Below are 16359 nucleotides of genomic sequence, written 5' to 3'. Positions count from 1 at the left end.
GACCGCTACTGTTCCTAATTTATGCAAATGACATGTCGTCAGCTTGTGACTGCAACTTGTTCCTGTTTGCGGACGACTCAGCCCTGCTGGTCTCTGACAAGAACAAGTTACAGGTTGAAAAAACCCTCAGCTCGGAACTAGGCAGAATCTGCATATGGCTCGCTGATAACAAACTATCATTACACATGGGCAAAACAGAGTCCATTCTCTTCGGTTCAAATAACAAACTCAGCAAGACCGACGGCTTCTCAGTTACAGTGGGTGACAATATTGTCACAAGGAAAGATGAAATTACCTACCTGGGTTCCATCCTAGAGGCTAATCTCTCCTGTGACAAAATGGCATCCAATGTAATAAAAAAAGTCAACCAACGAACTCGATTCTTGTACCGGATCTCCTCTCTGGTAAACAAGAATACCCTGAAGACTCTGGCAGGAGCACTCATTCAGGGGTACTACGACTATGCTTGCACCTCATGGTACCAAAGCACCTCAAAGGCGCTAAAAACAAAATTACAAACATCTCAAAACAAACTGGTCAGACTACTGCTTGACCTTACTCCTAGAACCCACCTCACCCCTGCCCACTTTGACAACCTAGGATGGCTTAGAGTAGATGACAGAGTACAGGGCCTGGTCTACAAGATACACTACACGACCAAGGTACCCATGTACATGGCAAAATACTTCCCAAAGGTCAGTGAATACCACGATCACAACACCAGAGGGAGCTCCACAAATCATGTTAAACCCAGATTCGGCTCAAATAAGGGACTAAACACGTTTCGCAATTATGCCACATCAATGTGGAACGCCCTACCCAAAGCTGTAAAGGAATGTGGATCACTACCCACTTTCAAAACCTCTCTCAAGAGACACCTACGGGAGACTGCAATTCAACACTGGCCCCTGTAAATATCCTAACCCAACCCCCTCCAATGTACAGTCATTTACCTAGTATGGTTTTGTCAATAGTCCAATGTACAATTTCGTTTGTTTGTACAGAGTCTCCCCCCCCTCAATGTACAGTTTTGCTTGTTTATACAGTGTGCCCCCCCCCCCCCCCCCCCCCCCCCCCCCCCAACCACCTCCAATGTAAATTACCCAGTATGGTTGTCAATATCCCAGTGTACCCAACCCCCCCCACCCAACCTCCTCCAATGTACAGTTTCTACGTCAAATGTATATACTCCCTTTTCTTGACTCCTTCTGTATCACAAACAGTACTGTATTTGCAAATCTGGTATGTCATAAATGTATAGATGTAGCAGTACTGACTATCTGTATGTCATGTATGTCATATATGTCCTGATGAATTGAAAATGGGGGACCCTGGTGGAAACAAGACGAAAGTCTTTCTCTGGTCTGCATCCCCTTAACAATTGTGTGTATTGAGCTGTACTGTATTGTACCCATTCTGCAATCTGTTAATAAAGTTTTCAATCAATCAATCAAAAACCAATGCAGGAGACGCTGGGTTCGAGCCCAGCTCTCCGCATTGCTATCAGCTTGGCTGGTCGTTCATACTAATACAATTGGCAGTATTAGGGGGTGGGATGGGAAGCTGATGGGTGGGGATTGGACGTTGTGGACAGCGACTCCTACAGGTCGGTTGGTGCGCCTGCGCAGCAGAATCAGGAAGCGACGGGGGCGGCGTGCCCTCCAAACGCACCTCAAAGGCCCCAAAAACAAGGCTACAAACATCTCAAAACAAACTGGTCAGACTACTGCTTGGCCTTACTCCTAAAACCCACCTCACCCCTCCCCATTTTGACAACCTAGGATGGCTTAGAGTAGACGACAGAGTACAGCAACTTGCTGGGCCTGGTCTACAATATACACTACACCACTAAGATACCCATGTACATGTCAAAATACTTCCCAAAGGTCAGTGAAGTCCACGACCACAACAACCCAGATTCGGCTCAAACAAGGGACTAAACATGTTTCGCAATTATGCCACAATAATGTGGAACGCCCTACCCACAACCGTGAAGGAATGTGAATCCCTATCCTCCTTCAAAACTTTTATGATGAATTGAAAATGGGGGACCCTGATGTAAACAAGACGAAAGTCTTTCTCTGGTCTGCATCTAGCCCCTTTCGTGACTTTCGGTTTGCAAGCCTGTGGCTTTTGTGACCGGAGTCACTTGCCCACCCGCCCCGATCACCCAGTAGCGAAACGACCAAGCGTCGTCAAGGGGCTCGCGGTGTGTCAAGAATACATCAGATCTGAATTTCAAAGATACCCAGCGTACAATATGGGTCTAACACAGCTTCACGATGGGGTCTGGAAGCTCGGAGTTGCTAATAAACAGTTTAAAACATTGTTACTCGACGAGTGGTATTTACAGACCGAACGTCCATCTCCGCCGTTGGTGTCACAGCGCATGCGCACCATGCCGCGTTCACGTTACTGGGAAGAAGCGGAAGAACCAGTTTCCGACTGGGAAAAACCATTCACGTCAGCCTCCTAGTGGTAATTCCTACTAGGACATATGGGATTCTTTTATAGACCCCATATCTCCCACTTCGCGTCACGAATTGCGGAAGTATGGATGTGGGCGTTTCATGCATAGATATATATAGAACACTATCTATGGTTTCATGCATAGATATATATAGAGTCAAAGCGTGAAGGCTTCCTAGTTGTAGCAACGAGATGTCCTCTGGTTCTTCCGCTTCTTCCCAGTAACGTGAACGCGGCATGGTGCGCATGCGCTGTGACACCAACGGCGGAGATGGACGTTCGGTCTGTAAATACCACTCGTCGAGTAACAATGTTTTAAACTGTTTATTAGCAACTCCGAGCTTCCAGACCCCATCGTGAAGCTGTGTTAGACCCATATTGTACGCTGGGTATATTTGAAATTCAGATCTGATGTATTCTTGACACACCGCGAGCCCCTTGACGACGCTTGGTCGTTTCGCTACTGGGTGATCGGGGCGGGTGGGCAAGTGACTCCGGTCACAAAAGCCACAGGCTTGCAAACCGAAAGTCACGAAAGGGGCTAGTCTGCATCCCCTTAACAATTGTACTGTATTGTACCCATTCTGCAATCTGTTAATAAAAAATAAATCAAAATTACACCATTCACCATCGTAGCCTATAATAACAGCATTGCATTGGCCTGTCAACCGGCTTTAATAAACAAACAGAAACAGTAGCATGTGCATCTTTTTGATCAATTAGGCTATGAAAATTAGGCTGCATCTAAATATAAAAAGTAATTAAATAAGAATGTTTGCTTCAATAAAAAAAAGCATTAAAAATAAAAAGAACAAATAAGAAAATAAAAATTATATATATTTTTTTACAAAACGAATATTGTAAAAAAATTTAATCGATCTTAATAACAGAAACGACTATTCAAATTTTCAAATATTCGGTCCCATCCCTAATTTTTTTATGATATCTTTTTCTTACACAGTACTTTTTATGTCTTAATTTATGTCATAAATGTCTTGATTAATTGAAAATGGAGGACCCTTATGTAAACAAGACGAAAGTCTTTTTCTGGTTTGCATCCTTAGTTGTTTGTATTGAGCCGTACTGTATTGTACCCATACTGCAATCTGTTAATAAAGTTTTCAATCAATCAATCCAAGGCATTTATTTTGACCACAGATGAACGTTGAGATCCAAAAATTTATGAACGCCTTGCAGACAAAATTTATTTATTCATCTCTCGATCAGTGCTGCACCTGCTAGCCTACTTCTAGATATGCATCCTTCTTCTCCGTTTGCGCCGCTTTTATCTGATTTCCCCACAGCTTACAACCTTTCAGAGTCTATCTATAAATTACTGTGTATTGTAAGGTATATTGTCATGGAGCTATGCAAAGATATACATTTAAAAAATACCACGTATTATAAAGACTTTGTGATGGGAATTAGATGGCAAAAGACAACTTTCAATAAAGTTGCACCATGTGGCAATTGTATTACAAAATAAAGACAGAGAATATGTCATCACGTTGTAATTTATATGGAAAACTCAATACGGTCATTTAACGTTATACCATAACATTTTTATTTTGGCCAGAGCCATATGGCCCAGTCCTAATCCAAATGAGAAAATGACTTTGGAAAACCCAGAACTGTACATATAGACAGAAACACAATATGGTGGAGGGGTCATTCAATCCTATGAATGAATAAACAATAAAAAAAAATATATAATTGAGTTTCAATGATGTCTTGTATAGGGGTGTAACAATGCATCGCAATTGCAATTGCAATTGCAATGCTAAGGTCGAATCGAATCATGGTCAAGAGATTTCATGATGCATCGAATCGAAGTGGGGTAAAATATTTACACCCCTATTATTGACCTATAGTCCATTCATGCTGAGTGAATCAGTTCCCCCAGCCACATTTGTGTATTCAACATTTCTTGGGGAATTAACTGATCGAAAATTAATCGAAATCGTGGTCAAATGAAACGATTTCATGATGGATTGAATCGTTGCCTGAAGAATTGTAATCGAATCGAAGTGGGGTCAAATATGTAGCATAAAAACATTCATAATTTGTTTCTAAACAATATTAAACACATTTTTGTGCAAAGCATCTTGCAAAATATAAAATAGGCCGTCTCAGTATCATCTCTAGTAGCTATTGAGGCCAAAACAACTTTAACTTATATAAAGCCCCAGTCGTTGTTTCATTACTCATGAATGGTTTTTATCCTGTGTAAAATGTTGAAAGAACAATTTAGTCATGTCCCCATGTTGTCAGCATCCCTGTAGCTTTTGAATGAAAACACCCCTGCTGTTCCAAAAGTCCAGATTTCCAGGAAGTGAAATCCTCAGACTTTTATGAAGTTGATGGTGAAAAGACAAGTCTCATCTTTTGATTCGTTTTCTTTGAATGATGTAATGTGTGACAGAGGGGGACAAGCTCATTGTGTCAACCCTGTTACCACAAAAGCATACGCAAGTTATTTGTTTGAAAACTGAAATGGCAGGGACTACAGATGAAAGCTCATTAGCTAAAGATGTTGATTAATATGCACTGTCCCTTATATATAACATTCAAGCCTCTCATGAATGCACATCATGCTGTGTTTACTACATAACTAATAATGGCTGCCAATAAAAAATTTGGATAACAGGGTTAACAGAAGTATATGCTTTTGTGGCTTGTTGGCTGACAACCTTCAACAATTTGTATATTTAAATACTATTGGTAAGAAAAGTTAATTTGAATGTACACACAAAAGCATATACCTTTGTCAACCAATGGTAACAGGGTTGGCGAAAATGTTTATTGGCAGCCATTATTAGCCATGTAAACGATACAGGTCATGACACCCCATGATGTGCATTCTTGAGGCTTAAATGTTCTTATACATGTTAATTTAATATGTTCAAAATATCAAAAAAATTACTTTCAACTTATGCTTTGGTGGTAACAGGGCTAACACAATGAGCTTCTCCCCCACTGTCAGACATTACATAACTTTAATTTTTTTTTTATATGATAGTTTGACTTGTTTGGCCTCCATAGCTAGTAAAAGTAGAAAAAGCATACCGATGGACAGGCCATTTAAAAAAAATTCGCAAGATGCTTCGCAAAAAGACGCTTGTCGCAGAGGTTCACCGCTGTTATTAACAGGGGTACCACTGATTGCATTTGAGGGGGCACAGCAGACACAGTATTATGCTTTTGTTTATTCTCTTAAGGCCAATTCAATAGATTATTTAATATAACTGTTGGTTTACATTTACATCTGCAGTATCATGTTTCATCATCTTCTATGCTAAAACCTCTCAATAAATCCATCTCCAAAATATTCTGATTAGTCATGTTGAATTAAAGGCTTATGAATGTCCCATTATAGCTCCATAAACCCATAACTGTAACTTAAACAAACAGTATAACCATAACTGTTGTCAACCCTGTTACTTAATAGTAATATAATTTTTTTTAACACTGTCTCAAATAAACCGTCTATATGTTAACCCCTTCACTACCACACTACAGACTGTAGTGAAAGGTCAACCTTCTGTAGTGTCATAGTGAAAGGGTTAACCACCTGTAATGTGGTAATGAAAAGGTTAACCATCTGTAGTGTGGTAGTGAAAGCGTGAACCCTTTGTAGTGTGGTAGTGAAAGGTTAACAGTCTGTAGTGTGGTAGTGAAAGCGTGAACCCTTTGTAGTGTGGTAGTGAAAGGTTAACAGTCTGTAGTGTGGTAGTGAAAGGTTAACCTTCTGTAGTGTGGTAGTGAAAGGTTAACAGTCTGTAGTGTGGTAGTGAAAGCGTGAACCCTTTGTAGTGTGGTAGTGAAAGGTTAACAGTCTGTAGTGTGGTAGTGAAAGGTTAACCTTCTGTAGTGTGGTAGTGAAAGGTTAACTGTCTGTCTGTAGTGTGGTAGTGAAAGCGTTAACCCTTTGTAAACAAAGGGTTAAGTGAAAACAGATCAGTAATCCACTCAAAGAAATTAATACAATTATAATTTTGTTTTCATAACCTTTTCTTGAAACAGAAGATGCTGTGAATATATGCTTACTTTACAATACACTTTGTACTTTGTGTTACACTTTGTGTAACAAGGGGGATTTTATCCTTAAAAATATTGTTGATTATATATGAAGAAAGTAAATAAGATGGCCTGAGAGATGACATGGCACATAGAGGTAAGGATCTACTTAATCCAAAAATGGGTTTAAATACTTTTAACAGTACTTTGAAAATCAAACAGTAAGAATAGGAAACGGCACAGTTTCGTATAATGACTCAGGAAAAGGAACTAATATATTTATTTTCCTGTTACATTCCACGGTTGTCATTTAAGGCAACGTGTTTACATTCAAGTTTAAAGTACAACAAAACATAGGCCTGTAGTGTAGATCCTGAATTAACAACATATTTAAAATGGGCTTAATGTAATACAATGAACAAATAATGTCACTGAACTGAAACTCAGAAAATCTGTCATCATTCAATATGAACTCCCACTATGTTTCAAACATTGGCTGTTTTTTTTAACCTTATTTCTGTGAAACAGTGTGCAAAAGTAGTAACTTAAAGGAACACAGCAACATTATGGGAAATGCACATGCGGTCTTCTCCAGAGTCGGACAGGAAGATGGATACCGATTCCTCTCTGTGCGTTCAGTAGAATGCGGAATACCGGACCACTAGACAACAGCTAGGCTAGCTGGTTCGTATCCGCTTCCTTTCATTTGCGCTAAGCTAGGCTAGCTTGCAGCCAGGTAGCTTTCTACTGAGCGCACAGAGAGGAAATTGGTATCTATATCCATCTATCTGGAGAAGACGGTGAGTCCATTCCCATAATGTTACCTGTTCTTTAAAAAGAAAAACTTTACATTTCCAAAGTTGCTTTTCTTTTTCTTATTAGGTTACTACTCTTGAGTTTAGAATCTTTGAAGCCTGATTTTGACATAGTTTTGAGTTGAATGAGAAGTGAATGATGTGTAGAAGGTAGGGGAATCTGATGACCGTGAGCCTCAACATTCACCCACGCCAGAGTTGTCCTTCAACGAGTTATGCAGGAATAAATACCCCATGGGGAATTATATATCACTAAGGCCTAACCCTCATGTACAAAACCATCAACTCATAATGAGAACATGTCAGAATTACAAGAGGTTATCACTGACCAATAGGAAAGCTAAAAGAGTCCCGATACCAGGCTAAAAACTGGTCTGATACCAGGCTAGAACAGGCCTGATACCAAGCTGAAACAGGGCTGATACCAGGCTACAACAGGTCTGATACCAGGCTAAAGTGACCAATTCCGTCACTAAAGAATTATCCTAAATTCAGCATTCCTACTCTGGCAGGCTTGCATAGTTGTATATCTTGCTGAGAGCGAGACATACATAAGACCATTAGGGATGTTGTGTATGGTAGAATAGTTTCCATAGAATATCGAATTATATCCCTAGAATCCATAAACACTTACTTATCCTACCGACCAAACAGTATCTTGGAATAGAACACATTCTTACCACTCACAGCTAAAGTTTGCTAGCATTTGGCTTGTGGCTGTCCTTCATGTCCCAACCTGTGATTGACTATCTGGCAGGTAAATAAACAACAATTGATGGACAACCTTTCTCAATTTCATCTATTCATGGTTACCAACCCTGGGTTTCCCCCCAAAATAATATCTCGTAACACCTACAATTATTTTCGCCTTAAGGAGATAATTGTAGTGCCAAAATATGGCCAGACCCACTTCTGTGGTTCTAATCTGTGGTTACCATTCTTCTAAGCACGCTAGCTCTGTGGTTACCATTGTGTCGCGACCCGGTCGTTTGCTTTAGTCCTCGTCCTGTCCACATCCTACTTTTATTATAAATATAATTTTAAAACTGTAGCTATACAGGGTGTGAGGACGTTGTGGCAGAAAGAAGGATCCTCAAGTAAGCAAGTATGCAAGTTCTCCAAATGGAAGACAGCTCAAGTCCCCAGGCGCCGCCGCCTGTGCAGCCGGCAATGTTTGGTCGTCCCGTTTTGCGTCTTTGCCCGCTTCTCCCTCACGTGGTCCCTGTAGAGGAGCAGCCTCTCCTCACGTGGTCCCTGTAGAGGAGCAGCCTCTCCTCACGTGGTCCCTGTAGAGGAGCAGCCTCTCCTCACGTGGTCCCTGTAGAGGAGCAGCCTCTCCTCACGTGGTCCCTGTAGAGGAGCAGCCTCTCCTCACGTGGTCCCTGTAGAGGAGCAGCCTCTCCTCACGTGGTCCCTGTAGAGGAGCAGCCTCTCCTCACGTGGTCCCTGTAGAGGAGCAGCCTCTCCTCACGTGGTCCCTGTAGAGGAGCAGCCTCTCCTCACGTGGTCCCTGTAGAGGAGCAGCCTCTCCTCACGTGGTCCCTGTAGAGGAGCAGCCTCTCCGTCGCGTGGGGGGGCACGCGGTTCCTCCTGGCCTTGACGATGCACGTCGCCAGCGGGTAGAGTCGGTCGAAGCCCCCCGAGCTGGCCGGTATGGGCAGCAGCTTCCTGGCGACGCTCTGCAGCTGGGGGAAGCGGGAGGCGCAGCTCCAGAACAACATGGTGGAGTCGTCCCCCTCCGTTAGGGGCTCTGACAGGTAGAGCTGCAGCTCAGAGAGCCTCCTGGTCTTGGCGGGCGGCAGGAAGCTGAAGATGGACTTCCGCTTGACGTGGTTCTCGTCACCGTTGGTCATCATGGTTGAGCCGGCGTCGGGGGCCTCCCCCGTCGAATACACCATCTCTTCATCTGGCTCCTTTTTCACCTCCACAATTCGCGGCTTCCCCCCGGTCTCGGCAGTGGGTGCAGTAGGAGGAGTCGGTTCAACAGTGGGAACAGAAGGAAGAGTAGAAGCAGTAGTAGAAGTAGGAGCAGCAGGAGCAGGAGTAGAAGCAGCAGTAGAAGTAGGAGCAGCAGTAGGAGTAGGAGCCGGAGGGGTAGCAGCAGGAGTAGCAGCAGGAGTAGCAGCAGGAGCAGGAGTAGAAGCAGCAGCAGGAGTAGCAGCAGGAGTAGCAGCAGGAGCAGGAGTAGGAGCAGGAGTAGGAGCAGGAGTAGAAGCAGCAGCAGGAGTAGCAGCAGGAGCAGGAGTAGGAGCAGGAGTAGGAGCAGGAGTAGAAGCAGCAGCAGCAGGAGGGGTAGCAACAGGAGTAGCAGCAGGGGTAGCAGCAGGAGTAGCAGCAGGAGTAGGAGCAGGAGTAGAAGCAGCAGCAGCAGGAGGGGTAGCAACAGGAGTAGCAGTAGGAGGAGTAGCAGCAGCAATAAGAGTAGGAGCAGCAGCAGTAGCAGCAGTAGGAGTAGCAGCAGTAGGAATAGGAGGAGCAGTAAGAGTAGAAGCAGTAGTAGAAGTAGGAGGGGTAGCAGCAGCAATAAGAGTAGGAGCAGCAGTGGCAGCAGTAGGAGGGGTAGCAGCAGTAGGAGTAGGAGCAGTAGTAGGAGGGGTAGCAGCAGCAGTAGGAGGAGGAGGGGTAGCAGCAGTAGGAGGAGGGGTAGGAGTAGTAGCAGTAGGAGGAGCAGTAGGAGTAGGAGCAGTAGGAGTAGTAGCAGTAAGAGTAGGAGCAGTAGGAGTAGTAGCAGTAGGAGTAGTAGCAGTAGGAGCAGCAGTAGGAGTAGTAGCAGTAGGAGTAGTAGCAGTAGGAGTAGTAGCAGTAGGAGTAGTAGCAGTAGGAGTAGTAGCAGTAGCAGCAGCAGCAGTAGGAGTAGTAGCAGTAGCAGCAGCAGTGGGGGTAGCAGCAGTAGCAGCAGCAGTAGGAGGGGTAGCAGTAGGAGTAGGAGCAGTAGGAGTAGTAGCAGTAGCAGCAGCAGTGGGGGTAGCAGCAGTAGCAGCAGGAGGAGTAGCAGCAGTAAGAGTAGTAGCAGTAGGAGTAGTAGCAGTAGCAGTAGTAGCAGTAGCAGCAGCAGTAGGAGGGGTAGCAGCAGTAGTAGCAGTAGGAGCAGTAGCAGTAGGAGTAGTGGGTATGGCTGCTCCTGCCACGTTTCCAATGGTGGCTTCCACAATGGAGCGAGCCTGGTACTTTGTCGGAGCCATCAGGACCGGAGTCTCTGCTTCCTGTTTGGCATCAGAGAAGGGCTGGAAACACAACGTCGTCAAGGTTAGGATGACTTGCTAACTGGCAAGTACAACATTCTACACAGGAGCGGCACTCCGAGAGATGCCCACGCTACAGTACAGTTATATACTCGTACTGGCCAATCGCATCTCGCTCTTCGCCATTGAGATATACCTCATCTCCAGTACCTACTGTACTTCATTAACGAAACAAAACACCCATGCACTTGACCAGGCCCCGCCCCGGTGTACCCCTATAAAGGCACCAGGCGTGGTCACACTCCTTTCCTCTTTTTTCGTTTTCCATCATGGATGTGCATTGCATCCCATGTAACTAGCGGTTGATGAAATGCAGAGAGAAATTGAACAATGTTGGGTTTTGCCGAAGATTTTTCCAGCCCCTGGAATCTTCTCGGCATGTTCCAACGGCGCGTCGGGCCTGCCCTGGGGTTTCCTCGTCTTTTGACAGCAGATCGAGGGACGTCGCGTGATGTTTAGCTATCGGGCTAACTCGCGCCCAGGTAGGATCTGCGCCACTAGGCATAACAATGCTGGCGTTAGTGATGCTGCTCGAGTTGTCCCGGGAGTCAACCGAGTTGTGTATTGGCGCAAGGGGCAGGATATCTGGGTAAACGTTGTTGTTTTCCCGGTTATCCTGGAGGCGTGAATATTAAAGGCAACCAACTTGTGTTCAGCTTTTCATTCAGCGTTTCTCTGATTGGCCACACGGCCAATCAATCAATCCACTAGCACACGACCTTGCGGCGCGGCACAAGCGCTGGTCGAACCAGCGGTGTTCTGTTGTGTGACTGTACTACAGCGGTGTTCTGTTGTGTGACTGTACTAAACTCTTCCACCACATGACCGACATTTGACATACAGTACACCTCCTATCTATGTTGGGATTATGTTTGGTCATGACAAAACAATAAAAATCGCTACTGTTAGTAATGCTGCCACCACCCACTTCAATGACAGAGCTCTCATATTTGCGAATGCATAAACTATATCTTAAATTATGGCGATGTGTCTAATATGGCTGTCGCGAAGTCATTGATAAGCGACAGCCATATTAGACACATAGCCATAATTTAAGATATAGTTTATGCATTCGCAAAATATGAGAGCGCGCCGCTGTCATTGAAGGGCTTCCTACAACAGAGCACCGCCGCTGCTGCTGCTGAAGCTGTATCAAGCCGGCGGCGGCGCACGAAAGCCGGGGATAAACCACCGCGTCGCCCCGCTGGCGCTTCAGGCTCAGCAGCCTCCACGGGCGAAATAACATATAACGTTACAGTTCCACACTGATGTACAGAGAGTGTCTAATATGGCTGTCGCGAAGTCATGCCTCTCCCTCTGACAATATCATAATGATGTGTTTTCTATATTATATCCACAATCATTCATCTAAAAAATTTTATGGGCTTTGATTAAACATGTAACCTACACCTACTGTAACTTACTGTACCTCTGCTTCCTACAGCACAGCAGGTAATGGCGTTAATCAATGGAACGCGAAACATAATAACGCTACGCTTTCTAGTTCTGCGCATTTCATAACTGTATGGGCTTTGTTTATACACGAGTGAATCTGGTAGTTGGTTGTTAAAAACGCGAAACATAATAACGTTACGCTTTCTAGTTCAGCACATTTCATTGCGCTCCACTGCTACCGCAGCCCAACACAAGTGCGTTGGAACAGCAGCCACAAGTTGGTTGCCCGCGCTGCCGCTCGCGCGCGCTCCTTGGATTTCATTTGGGACGTGGGACGACTGCGCTTGCCTGCGCGTGGGGGCGCGGCCAATCAGAGAAAAGCCGAACACAAGTTGGTTGCCTTTAATATTCACGCATCCTGGAGCGCACGGCTAACGTTATGCTATGATGCTGGGTTACTGTTTCTGTTTTGATTCCCCACTGAGGGCTGTCTTTTTAGAAAAAGATCTTCCCTCCTCTTAACCATTCATGCTGATGGTCAATCGGTGTCTACTGTTGGGAGTATTGACAGGGGCTTGTTTACCTTTTTCATGGGTGAATGGGCTGAGGCCTAGGGCTGGTATGCTTTTTGTGAATATTATGAATGGTATGCGGAACTGGTGTTCTCTGGTCTGCATCCCCTTAACGTTGTGTGTATGGGCTAGCCCATTCTGCAGTGTATTGGTGGTGTTTTAGTTCATTTATTCATTAACCCCTTCATGGGTGCACACCACAGTGGAGGTTGCTGGTTGCAACCACCACTGGTGCTCCGTGTTTATGAAGCAGGTGGCATCAGTCCTTTGCCTCTGGCATGTTTAAATAGTGCCCCGCCCGGCCAACGCCATGAGGTGAGTCGGCCCGGCGGGTGGCTGGTGGGCTGTTAAGCCTATACCGCCACAGTATAGACGGTATAGAATTAGCAGCAATTAGTAACTTTGTTCGAATTGGTGTTTTTTTCTGTTAAAAATGGTGTCGGGTGGCGGGGCCATGAAGGCCAGCCGACGTCGAAACATCGTGCAAGGTTTTGACGTTATTAGCTTTGACCTAGCCACAAGCTATAACCGCAGGGAGGGCTAGGATGCTGTCAACGCTTGTTTACAGACATCTTGGTTGGATTAGTCTCCCTTTGCGGGGGTGAGAAGTTAAAAAAAAATCCCTCCTCAGGGCTCCCCTCTCCGCAGAGGGACTTTGGTCTTTCCGCTGGAGCGCGGGCGGTATTTGACCTAGGCCCCACACCGCCTCACGCCGCGCAGCCAGAAGTGAGAGCACGGCCTCGCCAGCGGCTGTGGCGAGGCCCTCGACCAGCGGCCATGTTTCCCCCGCCTGAGGTACCCTGGGCTCAACATCAACAGGTGTCCACAAGGTCGACAGCCTTGGCGGCCGAGGGATCGGCTACATTGGATGAGCACGCCCTAAAAAAACGTCGCCGTCCAGCTGTGTGCAGCTTGCTCTCCGGTCACTCGCTCCCCCAACACCAGCGGAAAAGGGGCTCTGATTTGTTTCCTTTGGCTGCAGGCCGCGTGTCTTCAATGAAGTGCAAGCGGCCCCACGTTCGCTTCTCATGGGGACAGGGGCTGACACCCAGTTGATGGCTGAGACTGGGTCTGTCCATGAGAATGTTATGCTGTCAAGCGGCTCCCACGCCACACGTTCTGCGTCTGTGTTTGGTTGAGCCTGGTGTTACGTCTGTCAACTACAAGGGTTGTCAGCAGGGGGGCTCGAGACCTCTTGAGGCAAACAGTGCGGGCTTCCCCGACCTCGCCAGGCCGGGTATCACGTTGATGCCTCCCACTCCGGAGAGCCTGCAGTGGTCTGGCAGGCACGCGTGATTTGGGTGGTAGTAATATCACTGCAGGGCTACGGTGTGTAGGAACCCATGGGGGCCTCACACCTTGCATGTCCAGCTGCAGAACAACTCCTCAGCATGCTGGAGGGGAGTTCAGTGGGGGAGCTTTTGTCACCTAGTATGATGTCAGCTTCCCCCGTATCAAACCGGCCCTTTCTGTCGAGGTGCCCCCTTGGGTGCTGTGGCGAGGCCCTCGACCAGCGGCCATGTTTCCCCCGCCTGAGGTACCCTGGGCTCAACATCAACAGGTGTCCACAAGGTCGACAGCCTTGGCGGCCGAGGGATCGGCTACATTGGATGAGCACGCCCTAAAAAAACGTCGCCGTCCAGCTGTGTGCAGCTTGCTCTCCGGTCACTCGCTCCCCCAACACCAGCGGAAAAGGGGCTCTGATTTGTTTCCTTTGGCTGCAGGCCGCGTGTCTTCAATGAAGTGCAAGCGGCCCCACGTTCGCTTCTCATGGGGACAGGGGCTGACACCCAGTTGATGGCTGAGACTGGGTCTGTCCATGAGAATGTTATGCTGTCAAGCGGCTCCCACGCCACACGTTCTGCGTCTGTGTTTGGTTGAGCCTGGTGTTACGTCTGTCAACTACAAGGGTTGTCAGCAGGGGGGCTCGAGACCTCTTGAGGCAAACAGTGCGGGCTTCCCCGACCTCGCCAGGCCGGGTATCACGTTGATGCCTCCCACTCCGGAGAGCCTGCAGTGGTCTGGCAGGCACGCGTGATTTGGGTGGTAGTAATATCACTGCAGGGCTACGGTGTGTAGGAACCCATGGGGGCCTCACACCTTGCATGTCCAGCTGCAGAACAACTCCTCAGCATGCTGGAGGGGAGTTCAGTGGGGGAGCTTTTGTCACCTAGTATGATGTCAGCTTCCCCCGTATCAAACCGGCCCTTTCTGTCGAGGTGCCCCCTTGGGTGCGATTGCCTCGTGGGTAGTGTCAGGGTCCGATGTCCCGACCACGGAACGCTCTGCTCGCAGGGTTAGCGGGTCCAGGGTTGGCTACGCACAGCGGGTGGGACCGGGCCGCCTATCTACAGTTCCTAGCGGACCAGCGCCAAATGGCGGCAGTGCGTTTTGGGAGTATCATCACATATGGCTACAGCAGTACCATATGTCGAGGTGGATGGAGAGAACGCTGAGGCGGGGACTTGCGTTTACACAACCGCACCGTTTTCAGGTTTGGTGCAGACCCTATTGTCAGGGTCACCAGCAGTGACAGCTCTGGTCAACGAGATCCAATCTCTGTGGGCGAAGCAAGCCATCGTCGTGGCGTTTTCCTCCCGGTATTATCTGGTGCCCTAGAAATCGGGAGGGGGGGGGGGTGTCGGACCCATGCTGGACCTGTCCCATGGGAAGGTTCAGCATTTTGGACCGTCTCCTACCTGTTGAACACCGTCAGGTGGGGGCCTGGTTCTCCTCCATAGACCTGTAGGATGCGTATTCGCATCCCGATCTTCCATCCTAGGGCTTACCTACGCTTCCTTTGCAGGGTTTAGTGTATGAGTACCAGAGGCTGCTGTTCGGCTATTCTCTGGCTTCCCGCATCTTCACCAAGTGCGTGGAGGCCGCACTGGGGCCTCTGCGTCGTCAGGGGTTACGAAGTGTATTCTGCCCTGACGACGTTCTGGTCCTTGGCGGTCAAGGTGGATCGTCAGGTCTCATACCAGGCAGGTGGTGGAATTCCTCACCAGCCTGGGGTTTGCTGTAGACTGGAAGTAGAGTAGTCCTCTTCCCAGTCAACGGGTGGAGTTATTCTAAGCTCAAGGTCTATATGGGCATCCCTCTCAGAGCATGTTATCGACACGCTCAGGAGGTTCCGTCCTAGGACGGTTACGGCGCTGTCCGTGATGCGCCTGCTCGATATTATAGCATCTGCTCATTCCCTGGTCCCTCTTGGCCTCCTCTTCACCTCATGAGGAGGATACGGAGGTGGTTTTCCAGTCTGGAAATAGACCCGGTGAGAGGCAAGTGGAAGCGGCTAAGGTTCCCATGTCAGTACTGGGGGACCTCGCCCTCTGGGGAGGGCCTGGGGCCCTCACCAGGGGGGTCCCCATGGGCAGTAGGCTGTCACACGTCACGGTCTTCACCGACGCCTCCCTCACTCCCAACGCAGTAGGGGGCAGCTGGCAAGACCATGCTGCCCGGTCTGCGCTACGTTCAATGTGTTGGAATTGAAGGCAGTCCTTCTGGTCCTCAAACGGTGTTTTGATCAGGACGGAAAATACGATGTCAGTGTCGTATATCGACAGACAAGGAGGAGTACGCTCCCCCCGTCTAGTGCGGGGGGCGGCGGTCGGCTGGCTATGGGCGTTCTCCATCTGCGCAGCCTGAGGGCTCTCCATATCCCCGGCAGGGTGAATGTGGGTGCAGATGTGATGTCGCGGGGCGGTCCTCACCCTGACGAGTGGGGATTACGTCCGGACATAGTCGGGCAGGTCTGGGACCGATGCCGTGGCCGCCTGGGATTCTGTACGTTTTTCCCCCCATACATCTGATGGGTCAGTTGTTGGTGCGGATACGTCGGGAGCGCAG

The 16359-nt window shown here is 47.5% G+C and overlaps 1 protein-coding gene across 3 annotated transcripts in view; it reads right to left on the bottom strand.

Moving 5' to 3' along the window:
* Positions 1 to 6506: 6506 nt before the first annotated feature.
* LOC311243535 (uncharacterized protein) overlaps positions 6507 to 16359 on the bottom strand; it is a 54338-nt gene continuing 44485 nt past the window's right edge. For all 3 annotated transcript variants that reach the window (XM_084332789.1, XM_084332790.1, XM_084332791.1), the window contains one exon: positions 6507 to 10525. In XM_084332789.1, coding sequence (XP_084188915.1) covers positions 8801 to 10525 — 1725 coding nt within the window. In that variant the 3' untranslated portion in view covers positions 6507 to 8800. The remainder of the gene's footprint in view (positions 10526 to 16359) is intronic.

This window comes from Notolepis coatsorum (assembly GCF_963971535.1).
Source record: "Notolepis coatsorum genome assembly, chromosome: 17".
Taxonomy (NCBI): domain Eukaryota; kingdom Metazoa; phylum Chordata; class Actinopteri; order Aulopiformes; family Paralepididae; genus Notolepis; species Notolepis coatsorum.
The sequence above is the reverse complement of the archived record's forward strand: the minus strand, read 5'-3'. Positions and strand labels throughout refer to the sequence as shown.